At 40.7% G+C, this 13,865-nt stretch overlaps 1 protein-coding gene and 2 long non-coding RNA genes across 4 annotated transcripts; 2 read left to right on the top strand and 1 right to left on the bottom strand.

Moving 5' to 3' along the window:
- The first annotated feature begins 1,425 nt into the window (after positions 1–1,425).
- LOC147577237 (uncharacterized) lies at positions 1,426–4,007 on the top strand. Its single transcript, XR_015240061.1, has 3 exons — positions 1,426–1,775; positions 2,802–3,039; positions 3,755–4,007. It is a non-coding gene; the product is annotated as an uncharacterized LOC147577237 (long non-coding RNA).
- A 231-nt stretch (positions 4,008–4,238) lies between these two features.
- P2RY1 (purinergic receptor P2Y1) lies at positions 4,239–10,363 on the bottom strand. Of its 2 annotated transcripts, XM_086674556.1 has the most exons (3): positions 10,226–10,363; positions 8,602–9,793; positions 4,239–6,484 (listed from the first exon to the last, which is right to left on the bottom strand). In XM_086674556.1, exon 2 carries the CDS (start codon positions 9,762–9,764, stop codon positions 8,640–8,642), a length of 1,125 nt encoding a protein of 374 aa, XP_086530682.1. In that variant the 5' UTR covers positions 9,765–9,793; positions 10,226–10,363; the 3' UTR covers positions 4,239–6,484; positions 8,602–8,639. The 2 variants fall into 2 exon arrangements, with proteins under 2 accessions (XP_086530682.1, XP_025769689.1); XM_025913904.2 differs by lacking the exon at positions 10,226–10,363 and having other exon boundaries at positions 8,602–9,819.
- On the top strand, positions 6,375–6,818 carry LOC147577236 (uncharacterized). Its single transcript, XR_015240062.1, has 2 exons — positions 6,375–6,511; positions 6,679–6,818. It is a non-coding gene; the product is annotated as an uncharacterized LOC147577236 (long non-coding RNA).
- Positions 10,364–13,865: the final 3,502 nt, after the last annotated feature.

Genomic DNA, 13,865 nt, shown 5'->3' with positions numbered 1-13,865 from the left:
CTCATGGTCTAATATGACCCCTTTGGTACAAGTTTCCTTGTCACAAAACTACTCTCCTCCAGTTCACTCCCCTCTCCTCCCATTTCTACCCTTTATTGACCATATATATCTCTTCCCTTTTTTGGGACTGTGTTCTAGAGACACAATTCCTTCTAAAGGAAGCTTCTATACTCACAACCATCTCTTCCTAAAAGCTGCTAACAACTCCTCAGTAAAATATCTCCCTTACTCATTTTCCCCATAGAGGCCATTTTTATCTTGCCACCTTTACACACTAGAGAAGGGATAGGTATTCTAGCTCCCGCTAGTTGCCCTCTTACTCATTGCTGCCATCCACCAACCTTCATATCTGACCCTGTAATCTTTTTGCCCTATAATATTCCTATCACCTAGTGACCCAGCCAGTGCCCTAGCCTCACAGTTAACTTCTGTCCTCTACTATGATGGTGTTCAACTTCAGTACCCACATCCACTCCTTCCCTAGACTACACCTTCCCCTTTGTCTTTTTCTTTTTTTTTTTTTAAGTTTTATTTACTGAGAGAGAGGGCACAAGCTGGGGAGGGGCAGAGAAAGAGGGAGAGAGAGAATCCCAAATAGGTTCTACTCTGTCCATGCAGAACCCGATCCTGGGCTCAAACTCAGGACCATGAGATCATGACCTGAGCCAAAACCAACAGTCGGATGCTTAACTGACTAAGCCACTCAGGTGCTCCTCCCCTTTGTCCTTTTGATGTATCCATCTACTTCAATTTCTCCCATGGACATTTTCCCTTTGGCATTATCAAGCAATGTCTCTGTGTAGCTTTTTCTGTCTCTGTTTTCTCCTCAAAGTACTAATTTGTTTTCCTCAATCTCTTCACCAAAACACTTCAGTGATCAGAAATAATTACTATTTTTATGAATCTAACAGACTCTTGATAGTCCTTTCTGTAACAAGTGACACAGACTTACCTCCTCACTGAAACTCTCTTCTGAGACCGATTTCCTCAGGAGGCTGTTGTGAATCTTCTAGGATTCCAGTTCTTTCTGTTCAGTATTCTCCTCTGTCATCCCAATGTCGGTAGGCCTATGGTTTACCCCCTCCCCGTAGTTATCATTTGTGAATGGACAATTTCCAAACCTCTATCTTTTGCTACAACTTTGTCCTGAACTTCGGAATGGCATTTGTAATGACATAGTGTATGTTTCTGACTGCATATCTTTTAGATATCTCCAACTTAGCAAGCACTGCAGGCTTAAATACCACCACCCCACAACAGGGAGATATTACTAAACTACATTTTGCAAGGAAAATAGTAATAATGATGGTGATTGATTTTAAGAGAAAATAAGCAAATGTGAAATCTACATGCTAAGCTATTTCAGCGAGGCAGATTTTTTTTATGTACAGGATGGATACTGATTATTATAACCAGTGTCTTCAGGGATAGGCAATTCTTTCAGATTATCTCTCTCACTGAAAATGCCATTCAAGAATATCACCTCTGTGTTTTTATTTTAAGCTCTGTAGGCAACTTTTTGATCTATAATTAAGTTGAACAGGCATATGTCTTATTGTGACTGGGATGTAGCCATGGTATATTCATAAACTGGTGTTCTGGTTGGTAAGTGATTCTCTTGTCAGTTTTCTTGGTGTGAGTCAGTGCTCCAGAGTTGGTGAACTCTAGGTGAACTGTTGAGATCAAGTTTCTGTATCTGCAAAACTGAAGATCAGACTTTGGACTGTGGCAAGTGAAAATAGACTGAATCTGAGAGGTGAAGCCCAGCTAAAAAGGTCAGCATACTCTTCTTGTTGATATATTTTTAGCTGCACACATTTTGATTTGCATCTTTGTCCCACACAGTGTATATCACAATGCAAAACATCAAAAAAGTTGAACACTTGCTTATTACCTGACCTCAGATATTCAATGGAGAGTCCAAAAGAAAATATATGCACTCAAGTCCACAACAAGAAATTCTAGGAGACCCACAAAGTCTCCACGGCATGAAAGAATATAACAGAAATAGTAATAGAAACAAAAAACAGCAACAAAACAGCATATGGGGTGGCAAAGTCCTTAGCAGCCTCAAGAATGATATACCTGACATTTACTGAGGGTATATTGTGAAGTGCCTTGCATTTTTTTATTTCATGTAATTCTCCCAACATCTTTGAGCTGCCATTTTATGCCCAATTTATAATTGAACACAAAGCCAGAAGAGGTAAGCAACTGTCCAAGGTACACAAGTAATTGGTAGAATTTGGTTCAAACATAAGACATTTTGAGTGCAAAGCTGCTACTCTTGAACATAGTGGACATTTACTGTTTTACTGTTAACTTTTCATACCAATGAGACTAGTATGAAAAGCTAAGCTTCAATGTTTACATACATCTGTTTCAATTACAGTATCTATGCTACAAATAGCTCTCCTTGCTGATGTAAGCTTAGATGTAAAATGTAAGCTGAATGCTGTTTCTTTGGGAGTTCCAAATGTGATCTTAAGAAGTATTGTAAAAAGAGGACACATACAACAAAATTAACAAGTCCCTCTTTATTTAAAAGTCATTTTGAAAAAAAAAAATCTCTCATACCCTATTCTTGTAACCCCATACCTGTACTGAGTAGTGTAGTTTGTTTTTTGACTAGGTCCTCAGAGAAATCAAATGACCTCTAAGAAATCAAATGCCCACTGTGACCCAAGACACAAGTACATACAAATAACATGTTACTTGTATCAATATAGCATGTGTTTCTGAAATGAAAATCATAAAGCCTTACTGAGTAATGGAGTCTGGTCTGTTTTGTTTTGTTAAAGAGAGCTCATCATCACCCACTAACGGGTCAAAATCTACAGTTTGAAGAGTCCTGCAATGTGAAAGGAATGTTCAAGCAGGAGTGAGAATCCTGAGTTCCTTGTTGCTCCGCTTTTGAATGGAAACCTGTACTCTCACCATCAAACCAAGGTGATAGGATTCAATCAGATCATCTCCACGGCCTCTGTTTCAGTGGATTGAGGATTTCCCACCTTGATACTGGTGATTTTTCCTCATCAGGTAATCTGGAAAGGCAGTGCATTTTTCCTCTGTGTGCAGTACTGACTGGCCCCACATGCCTCCTGTGGTCCTACGCCTTTATCCAGGTCTATTTTTAAGGGGCTGCAATACTGTCAGCTGCTCAGCCCCAGGGCCTGACTGCATCCACGGATCTGTCCCAGCAACTACGCTAGTTGAAGATGTCAGTCCCCAGGGTCCACCCCAAAGCAGCATAACCTTATAGGGTTAAAGCAAGTAAGCATGGGAGTAACATCAGTATGGATGTGTAGTGACATCTGTTGTATCTTTCATGCCTCATCCCATCAGACTTCTAAACCGTAACAGATCTACTTTGAATTTTTTTTTTACATTTGGAACTGGGAACTCTGACCATATCTGGGGGCAAAATTCTCAGCATTCTGAAAAGAGCATAAACTTTTGGCTTATTAAAATAAAAGAATTTAAAAGCAGGAGTATTTACTTACAGGGAATGAAGGTTCTCTGACTCTAATCCCAATGTGACTTTAAAAATCAAAACATTCTCACAGCTTCGTGGTAAATTCTTAAATCAGAAAAAATGACTTTCTGTACTATTTCTGTGTATGCACTAAATAAACATACACACCCACAAAACTCTACCTAGCTGATTTTAATAAGGGACGATTCTAGTATAGCTCATTAAGGAGTTAAAACTGTACCTTAAAGCTGCAAGTAATTTACAGTTTACTACCCACAGGATTCTGTGACGGGGCACCTGTCTCAGCAGACGACCAGAAAACTCAACACAGGACCATTGTGCACTTACCTTCTCTGCCAAGGAAAAAAAAAGGTAATGGTTTAAGCCTGCTTCCCTTCCACTCTACACTTTATCACTATACAAGACTCGACATATATTTTAATAAAATTGAAAGATGCAGGCAATATAGGCTAATGGATAAGCAGAAACCACAAAGAATTCTTAGTATTATCACTTCCATGAATTAAAAATTAAAGGAGAAAAGATTATAGCTAACATTTCAAACTAGTATGAAGATAGGTATTGATTCTGTATTTTTCCTCAACATAAATAATCTTATAAATTAGCCTATACCAGAATTCTTTAACATTTCCCTAGGCCACAGCTTAAGAAATACATACTGTGTCAGTCAGCATAGTGTATGTCAAAGTTTGGTGAAACTTAGGAGTTTTAACACTATAATAATAACATGAAAGCCATCCAATCACATTTCATAGTTTTATTGAGACTTTCAGTTTTAATTGTCCATAGTAGGTTCAATTCTGTTGATGGTGATCATATCAAAGCTTTCCTATTATAAATAGCAGATACAAAGTTACTGCATGCCTTAGAACACATATACAAACACAATATTGTACACTCACGCATGCAAAATTATAGGAAATGTACATTCCTCTTATTAAAAACACAATTACATACAGTTAGTCTGGAATTTGTTAAGCTACCATTGATTTAGATAAACCTGAGAAGGCTCAAAATGTCAAGTAACACTGTTTCCATACTGCTCATTCAATGAAACTACTAATCACAAAGAAATCTAGTCCAACTATGTTAAAATCACAGGTAATATAAAAATAAACATTTTTGCAAAAACACAAAAACATACTAGAATTCAAAGTCACAAATTTTGATATGTAACATATATTCCCCTTCATATTAATTTGTAATGATGTGTATGGTACAATGTACAACATAATAAAAAACTGTAACAATTCAGCAGCCACATCACACACAGTTATCACTATAAAACTTGAAATTCAAGTTACCAACTGAACACCTAAAACATTAAATAGCAGTCTTGAACTTGGTGGTAGTGTGTTACTTAGAAACTCCATCTCAGAGTACATGATTACAACACAAAAATGTAAGAGAACTGAGGACAGTAACTGATTGCACCAGCTGCCTTTTTCTCTCCCGATTTCCCTAGGTTTTCCTTAAATTCTGATATATCTGTAATGCCCATTCCTCCAGACTTCTAAAACGTAAGATCTACTTTGAATTTAGGACAAGGTTTTGCATTAGAAATGGAAGCTTCAACCATATTTGGGGGCACAATCTAAATGTTCTTTAAAGACAATAGAAACTTGACTATGTCATATAAAATATAGACAGTAAGTCTTAGTCTGGCAAAGATATTTTGTATTTGCTATTGAGCTTATGAGAGTTTGACACCCAATTGTGTGTATATATAGAACCCTAAATAAAAAGGTAAACATGCAAAAGCATTTCTAGAGAAAATTAACCACTTTTATCATAAAACATTCATATTTTAGATCAAAATCTTAAGACTTGAACATTTCAAGATACTGATATTTGAAAAGCATACTATACAGTAATTCATTTTATCTATGCAACACATTATGTAAAATACACGAGTGTGACCTATTATACATCATAATAAATATAATCTTACATCAGCATATTTGATCTTGCAAAAAAGTTTTCCAATCTGTACAACTGAAGGACTGTGAGCTCCATCCATAAATACTATGTTAGTTACTCTGTGCCCAGCTAAGTTAAAGCTTTAGTAGATTCCTAACTACTTACATATCTTTATTTTCACTAGTCCAATTCCAGCTGCTCTGAGCACGGACATCTCTTGTATCCAAAGGCAGTTCACTGTACTGTTTGGAGTCGATTGAGAAAACTTATGGGTCATAGGTCCACATCATGATTGGTGAACTTTGTGAGAATTTTTAGCCAAGGACTGGAATCAAAGAGTCCTGGAAAATACAGTAGCAGATTTCATGCACCTCTGGCTGGCTGTAGTTTTCAGGCTTTACCACATCCCCTGAGGTTCCAACAGATGGATATCATCCAACTTTTTTAATCTATGGAGAATGGTATTGAATGGGTCAAGAGTTCCACAGTTGGCTGAGTGGTGAGGTCATGTTTTTAATTCTGAAACCTACCCTTTGCTGTATCTCTTCTTGGTCTGTCTTTTTATCATTTTAATCCAAGTGTACAGTGATGTTTAAAGAGTCAAAGATGCCAACTGGTAAGCCATAAACTACCTTCAACTTGGCATTAAAATAGTTTTGTAGTGTGAAATTTAGTTCGATAATTTTGGCAGTGCTTTCATCCAAACGCCAATAGATTTCTGCCTTTACCATTAAAATAGCTGCTTACATCATCACATTATCAGATCTCTAGCCAATAGTCTTGACCCTCTGTATGTTTTTACCATTAGGACAGATTCTTCCCAGAGACCTCTTTGTGCCTAGAAGGGGTTGGGCAAGATCGTTCTTGTTACTATTTGGCATGTATTCACAAGTTATCATTGTCCACTGTGTGATGTATGAAGAAGAAACACTGGAAAAAACATGCCAAGAAGTAAAAGGGCTTTTCCAGGCACTGGCCACCTCACTGGATCCACACTCCAAAAGAAAGCTCTCTGGGAGCTGAAACAATGTGTGGAACATGTATTCAACCATGCTGGCATCCCGAGACCTGAAAGAAAGAAAACTGAAGTGAATGGTGAGGAAATACTATACAAATGCATACCTTTAGCTTGGGAGTTCAAGACTGATACAGGGTTTGAAATTTCCATCTTGGTCAGTGTAGTGATATTAATCTTGTGGCACTGATCATGATGCTTAGCAGGGATAATACAGTAATGATCTATTTTATACCTTTTCTTTTAGTGAATGCTTTGGAGGATCCTAACCAAGAGAACCTTGGCTAACTTCCTCAAAATTGGGGCAGTGGAGGTAGGACATCTACCTGGTTTCTTTTTGATACGGCTTCTGTAATTCTGTGCATTAACCAACACACATATATATATATATATATATATATATATATATATATATATATACATATACACACATTAAAAAAAAAAGGACTTTTTAGTAAGGCTGAACACTGCTTTTCTTCATTGATGTTAGCGGCCCGAGATTGGATAAACTGAAGCAAGTCTATGAATGTCTCACAAATGCACAGGCTACTCTCGGGCACTACAACAACTGAAATCAAGCCCCCATTGTCCCGTCCCTACATCTCACAGCTTCTTGCCTGAAGACAGCCTCCAAATTGCTTTACTTACCAAATGCTTTCAAACAAGTTATTTCACCAACAGTTGCAAGCTATAAGATTGGCTTTCATTGAGGCTAATTTTGACAGAAATTCTGTTGATGCTAGATTTGTTACGAGTTAGAAATTGTGTTCCCTCACCTTAACTATTCTCCATCATACAAAATTTGACCTGATTCAGTGGCTAGAAATGCAATATTCACTATTCATTTAAATTCAATATTCATTGAAAACTTATTAAAATTACTGAAGCTTTCATTTGTGCCTGGCAGAGGAAATAAACGACCAGTAGTTTTCTCTTAAACTATTAGCCTGATGTGTAGTTTCCAGAACTTTTCAGTGGTATGGTACCTTAGGCAGCCCATAGATACAATTCTCTGTGTTTCCCTTTCCCCTATAGTTGCAGTTTTTTTCCCCTTTAAATATGAAGATGTAAGATCCATTTAATAATTACAGCTTTTCATTCTATCAACATAAATTGTACAAAGTCTACTGCCTTTTTTGAAATCACATTTTCCCATTATTTTTAAGAGGCAAAAAAAGAGCTTTACACCACTTAATGTCCTTATTTTAAAATAGTCTCCTCTAAAAAAAAGAAAAAAAAAAGTTGTCTTTTCCTCACTCCCTCATTTGAGAATATGTTTACAACCTTGCATTGTGAATAACTGTCAACCATCTCCCTCTGATAATATCATCATCGTCTTGTCCAACATTCCTCAACCTTGGTCTGTAATTTATCTGTGATTTTTTTTTTACATTGTTTTTACAGCTATGAGTGAACATTTGTACTGGAACCCAAACTCCTAAGGCATTGCACAACAGTGGTACAAATAAATGTTCTTTATCACAGGAAGTCTAAGAGTTCAGTGTTTACACGGAACGTACATGAACTTTGATTGTTCCCAAAGCAATTTACCTGTAAGGTAATTTATGCAGGCTTCTAACACCAAACATTTAACACCTAACAGTGAGCAGTTTTCTACAAGTAAATGGGAAATAATCACTTTTTAGGTTTTTAAAAGAAGTGACTTTGCTATTCAATTCTCCAAAGAAACCCAGCCAGCCACCACCTATGTTTAGAGGACCAAAGGGACACCCAGCTGAGATCTCTTCATCTGATATTCAATGAATTGAGTTTAGCATTTTTGCTGTACTGTGTTGAGAATGTCGAGTTTCAGCTTGTTCCCACCATGGATCACTGACAACTCAGTTTCAAGTGATCAGTTCTCTTAGAGAAATTATTAATATCAAAATAGGGCTAGTACTCAGTGCATTTAAGCAGAACGGCTTGTAAATTCTAAGGGCAGATGAGAAAGTAAATGTTTAACTAGGATAGTATAATTTTATTTTACATACTTTTAGTTAGAAACGGAGGCCTTGAAAGTGAACCCCCAACATGCTAAGTGTGGGGGTGGGTGTTTCTCTTGTTTTTCTTGGGTTTTTAACTTCCTAGTCTCTTGGACTGATTTTTCTCTCAACTTACTAGACACTTAAAGGGGAAGGAAGAAAGCATTTGGCTGTATTAAGCGTCCTACCATGTTACAAAAGTGGGTTTTCGGTGATTCTTGTATCTTCACAAGCTTGTATCTCCATTCTGTTTGAACTCAGATAAAATATTGAGGGTCATGTCTTCACTCTTGGATTGCAAGTTAGCCTCACTTCTTCTGGAAGCCTTCCTGGTGGCCCGGGACAGTCTCCTTCTGAAAGTATCTCCTGCCAAGAAATAGAGAATGGGGTCCACACAACTGTTGAGACTTGCTAGACCTCGTGTCACCTGGTAAGTGGCATAAACCCTGTCATTGAAAGCACACATTTCTGGTGTCTGAAAATCCAGCCGGGCCCGCAAATTCATTGTTTTCATCACATGGAAAGGGATGTAAGAGACAGCGAAAACAGTCAGTACAATAATCACCAAGTAAATGGATTTCCTCCTCAGCGGCGAGTTGTCCAGGTCGTTGTAGATCAGAGCTCTCACAATCAATCCGTAACAGCCCAGAATTAGCACCAAGGGGACACAGAACATGGCCACGGTCGTGCACATGCTGTAGATAAAATAACTTCGCAGGTACTCGTCTGAGGTGGTGTCGTAGCAGGTGATGGTTTTGTTTTTCCGGACCTGGGTACCCGAGTAGAAGAGGATGGGCGAGATCCCCACCACCACGATGAGCCACACCAGCACGCTGATGTAGACCGCGTTCTTCTTCTTGAGCCTGCCCAGAGACTTGAGGGGGTACACCACGCCGCTGTACCGGTGCGCGCTGATGCAGGTTAGGAACAGGATGCTGCCGTAGAGGTTCACATGGAAGATGAACCTCTGCAGCTTACACATGGCGTCCCCAAAGATCCAGTCTGTCTTGTTGAAGTAGTAGAAGATGAGCGCGGGCAGTGTCAGAACGTACAAGAAGTCGGCCAGGGCCAAGTTGAACATGTACACGGAGATGCCGCTCCACGGCTTCATGTGGAAGACGAACATCCAGATGGCCACGCTGTTGCCCAGGAAGCCGATAATGAACACCAAGATGTAGACAGCCGGCAGGTAGTAGAACTGGAAGCCCGTCTTGGTCAGCGAGCAGGCGAAGGAGGCTGCCGCCACCGCAGCCGTGGAGGCTGCCGTGCTGTTCCCCCAGGGCCAGCCCGGGCCAGCCAGGAAGGTAGCGTCCGTCCCGTTGGGGACAGCCGGCCACGGCCCCTCGGTCATTCTCTCTTCCCAGACTCACGCGGCGGCTCCTAGGGGCAAGCAGCGGTGAGAGGGCGGCAGCGGCCAAGGGCGCACGGAGCATCGGAACAGCGCGTGAGCCGAAGACAGCGGGTGCGCGGGATCCCCACCGGAGGGGGCACACGCGGGCTCGCCCACGCCGGCTCCGGCCCTGCGGGCCATGAAATCCACCCCGCCGCCGAGACCAAGCTGGGCTGGCGGCCGGGCCACCAACTTCCCCGCCTGGCCACCGTGCTGAGGTTATGCAATAGGGCGCACGGGGCACCGACAACTTTCCGACTGAGCTTTCCCGAGGGGCCGCGAGTCCGCACCGGAGAGCTCAGAGCGCGTGTGCCCGAGGTCGAGTCAAACTCGCAGTGCCGCACTCAGTGGGGGACAAAGGCACTCCCCACCTTGCTGTCCCCAAAGATCAAGTTGGGTTGGGCATCTTCTTTTCTCCCTACCTTGCGATCAAGCAGCTCATTTCAGGGCCCCGCGCCGGTTCCTCCACGGCCCCCAGTGCTCAGCCTCTGGGGGCCATCGGAGCGCGCGCGTCACCGCACACCCGTGCGCTTCTGTGTTGTGTTCAGCCTCCGTGCAGCGCGCGGCCCCTCCTCAAGGCCCCGCTCGGGTGAGTGCAGGGGGCAGGCGGGCTCCCTGCGAGGGTGGGCGGAGTTTGGGCACCCGGGTGAGACCGCTCCCGGGAGGCTAGGGGCGTGCCTGGCGGAGCCAGACCCGTGGTTAGCCAGCGCTTTCCCGGGCGTCCGCCTGGAGTCAGAAGAGGCTTCTGTGGAGATCTTCACGGTGACCGAGCGACCGTGCTCAGCCTCTCCCCCTCCGCAGCTACCAGAGGCGGCGAGGGGGCGCACGGGTCCAACTGGCTGCTGGGGAGCGATTGGCCCGGGAGTGCTCCCTCGCTCTTCCGCCAGCTATCCGGCAAAGTGAAGTTGCTGACACACAGGAAACCCTTCTGACTGCTCGCAGCCTTTGCGTACAGCCCCAGACAGAAGTCTCTAGAGCCCTGAAGAACCATGCCAGGTGTCTGCAGGTTCCTAGCAGCCCTCAGTCCCCAGCTGGGAACGCCCTGCTGTGGTAGTGCTCCTCTCCTCAAAGAGACTAGATTCCAGGCACTTGCTGGAACCTGCTACTCCGAGAGAGTGAGAGCTTTCGAAGGAGGGAGGGTTGGGAGGGGGGCAGGGAGAGTCTTTCTGTCCTTCTAGTCTGCTTCTTAGCTTCTATTTCAATATTTTTAAATTAACCCAGTTGGAATCAACTGAGGTTATTGGTAACTTAATTTCTAAAAGGGCCTTATAAGCAGAGTATCAGTATTTCATATTGCTTCGCACTTTTTACCTTGATTCCTACCACCGACGGGCAACACCAGCTCCCCAAATTCCACCCCCACCCCCGTCCAGTATTTTTAAAGATCAGAGGCAGCGCTTTATTATTTTAGAAATAAATATGTTAAGTACAGCTTTATAGAGATAGAGGTAAAGGTCCATTACAACTCCCAAGTAATTAAGGTATGATTTGGGGGTTTTATGACCAATCCTATTCCTTTAGGTTAAAGTGATTAGTCACAATGAGCCCTTGTAAATACCTTGGCAATGTAGGTTGGGACTTCCTTAAGTATCACACCTCTTGAAAAACTCGTTTTCATGGCTTGAGTGTATCAAAGTTTTAAACAGCGCACTTCCAAATTGTATTTAAGTGTAACTGGAAAATGAATTACTACTGTTTCAAGCATATGTTTAAAGGGGCTCACACAGGAATCTAGCACTTCTTGGTCATTTACTAATTAGAGGAAAAAGAAAATCTAAGAAGAAAAGATCTATAAAATATATACCATAAAGATCTCTCTCTGGTCCCAGATGTTACATGATAGTGTTGTCTTAAAAAATACCCAAAGGAAAACCACTAGCCCCTGGGTCTGATACCACAAAGGGAAATTCGCTCTCCCCCCCTCCCCGCAAGACTCAGAGGGGCCTTTCTGAGTATGTGTTCCTCCAAAGGACCATCAGGTCTTTTGAGTTGAACAGCATGAAAATAAATGATAAAACTAGAGTAAATAACTTGAGGGGCATGAATGTTGTTTTGAAAACAGTCTTAATTGAAAGGAATGTTTCAGGCCTCAGTTTTCTCATCTATGAAATCAGGGGGGTCAATTTGTCTTTTAGTTTTTTACTCCAGTCTCCAAATTATACGATTCTCTAATTCTGAGGCTTAACATCAAACATTTTCATCTTAGTTTGATTAGGATGGCATTAATTGGGATGATATTCTATTGAGAGAAGCAAAAAAAACCAAACCATTAAGAATTCCATTGGTACTCAATAGATCCAAACTCCTTTGCATTTTTAATTTCAACATAAGCAGTATGTAACCTCACTTAAAGTCTGTGTCAAATGCGTTAAGCTCATAATGTACAGTTAGTCCAAATACCATTAAATACTGGACTAGGATTTTGGAGGAGAGTTGTCCTAAGTGCACCACAGACTTTTTAAAAATTACATACAAAATGTAAATGTTGTCAATACTGCATTTGCATTAGCATATCTAACTACATGTTTATATTTGTTATATTTTAATTCAGAACTAGTAGGAATAATTTATATGTATTCAAATTATATGTAATGCATGAAACTAGATTTAATGAAGGAAAATAATACCTCTAAAACCCAAGAACATGTTAATATTTATTGATTCTTTACCACCAATTATGAATGCCTTAAAGATATGGAGCATATTCTTTTCATACCTTTAAGTGGCTTGCCTCAAACATTTGGTATAAATTTATGTTGTATTTGATTAGTGTAAATACCTGACTTCAGGGGATTTACAATGTAGTTGGAAATGCAAAGTACACAGCCATATAATAACATAATAGCAATAATATCTATTTCTTATATAGTCAGTACTATGCATACATACCTGAAAAGAATTATCTTGAACTTCAATTCTTAACATTTTTCTGTGATTGACAATTGTGTACCTATTTTTCAAATGGTGAAACAAAGGCAGAAGGGTTAAGTAACTCATCCATAGTCACACAGTAGAAACTGTGATTTAAACTAAGCTATCTTTCACCAAAGCCCATACATTTGACCACTGTTCTGTGATGAAATACCCACAAGTACAGGGCAGTGACGGAACAAAGAGTTATTCCCAGAAGCCTTATAAGATAGAAAACTAATAATAGTCTAAGAGTGTTTCAGAAGCTTCTCAAGTGTTCTACATCTTTACTTAGGCTTTTAAAAAACAGCCAACAGTTTATATACAAAACAAGAAGGACAGACATTTATGGAGAAGCCAGATCTGTTGAGCCTTGGACTCAAACTAAAAGGCTGCCCTTTTTGTGTTTACAAAGAGTGTCATAACTATCATTGAGGAATCTCTTCTCTTTCTTAAAGTCATAGATCATCACACAATCATTGAGGATGGAAAGATCATTGAAAAGATTGTAATTGAAGGCTATAAGCATCAGAAACTTCTAAGCACAAAAGATAAGATCTCCCAACTTTCAAGTTGAAGCTGAGAAATATGAGATTTTATTAAACAGTAGTACAAAAGATTTTACAAATAAGAGCCAATGAGACCCTGATTTAGGAGATAAGATAATCCTCTAAGAGATTCTTCTAAGTATAGTAACTAAGATGTGATCACTTTTTAAAGTATTTTTGAGAGCATGCACGAGAGCAGGAGGAGGGGGAAAAGAGAATCCCAAGCAGGCTCTGAATGGTCAGTGCAGAGCCCTATATGGGGCTCAAACTCAGAAACCCTGAGATCATGACCTGAGGGCAAATTAAGAGAGGCTTAACTGACTGAGCCATCCACATGCCTCTGAGATATACCTTAGGAATGACCTTTTTGTTCCCCAAGAAGACAGCAGAAAGAAATAGAAGGACAAAGTCTAAGGCATTCACTGTTGAGATCTTCCAGTGAAGCAGGAGGGGGCAATGGTGGAGTAGAGGTGGAAAAAGAGCAAACTGAGAAAGAATGAAAGGCTTGTACTGTGTTGGGGAGGGCCCAGCTTCTTTTGTCAATTATGTGCTTGTGAGTAGGGTTCCTGAAATATATTTCATTTAAAAAATCACAGCAAGGGTG

Source organism: Puma concolor, chromosome C2 (assembly GCF_028749965.1).
Source record: "Puma concolor isolate L17-30 chromosome C2, mPumCon1.1.hap2, whole genome shotgun sequence".
Classification (NCBI taxonomy): domain Eukaryota; kingdom Metazoa; phylum Chordata; class Mammalia; order Carnivora; family Felidae; genus Puma; species Puma concolor.
Note: the sequence above shows the minus strand (reverse complement) of the source record. Positions and strands in the feature narration are given on the sequence as shown.

Coding starts and splice junctions, on each gene's coding strand:
- P2RY1 (XM_086674556.1), bottom strand. CDS start 9,764: ATGACCGAGGGGCCGTGGCCGGCTGTCCCCAACGGGACGGACGCTACC.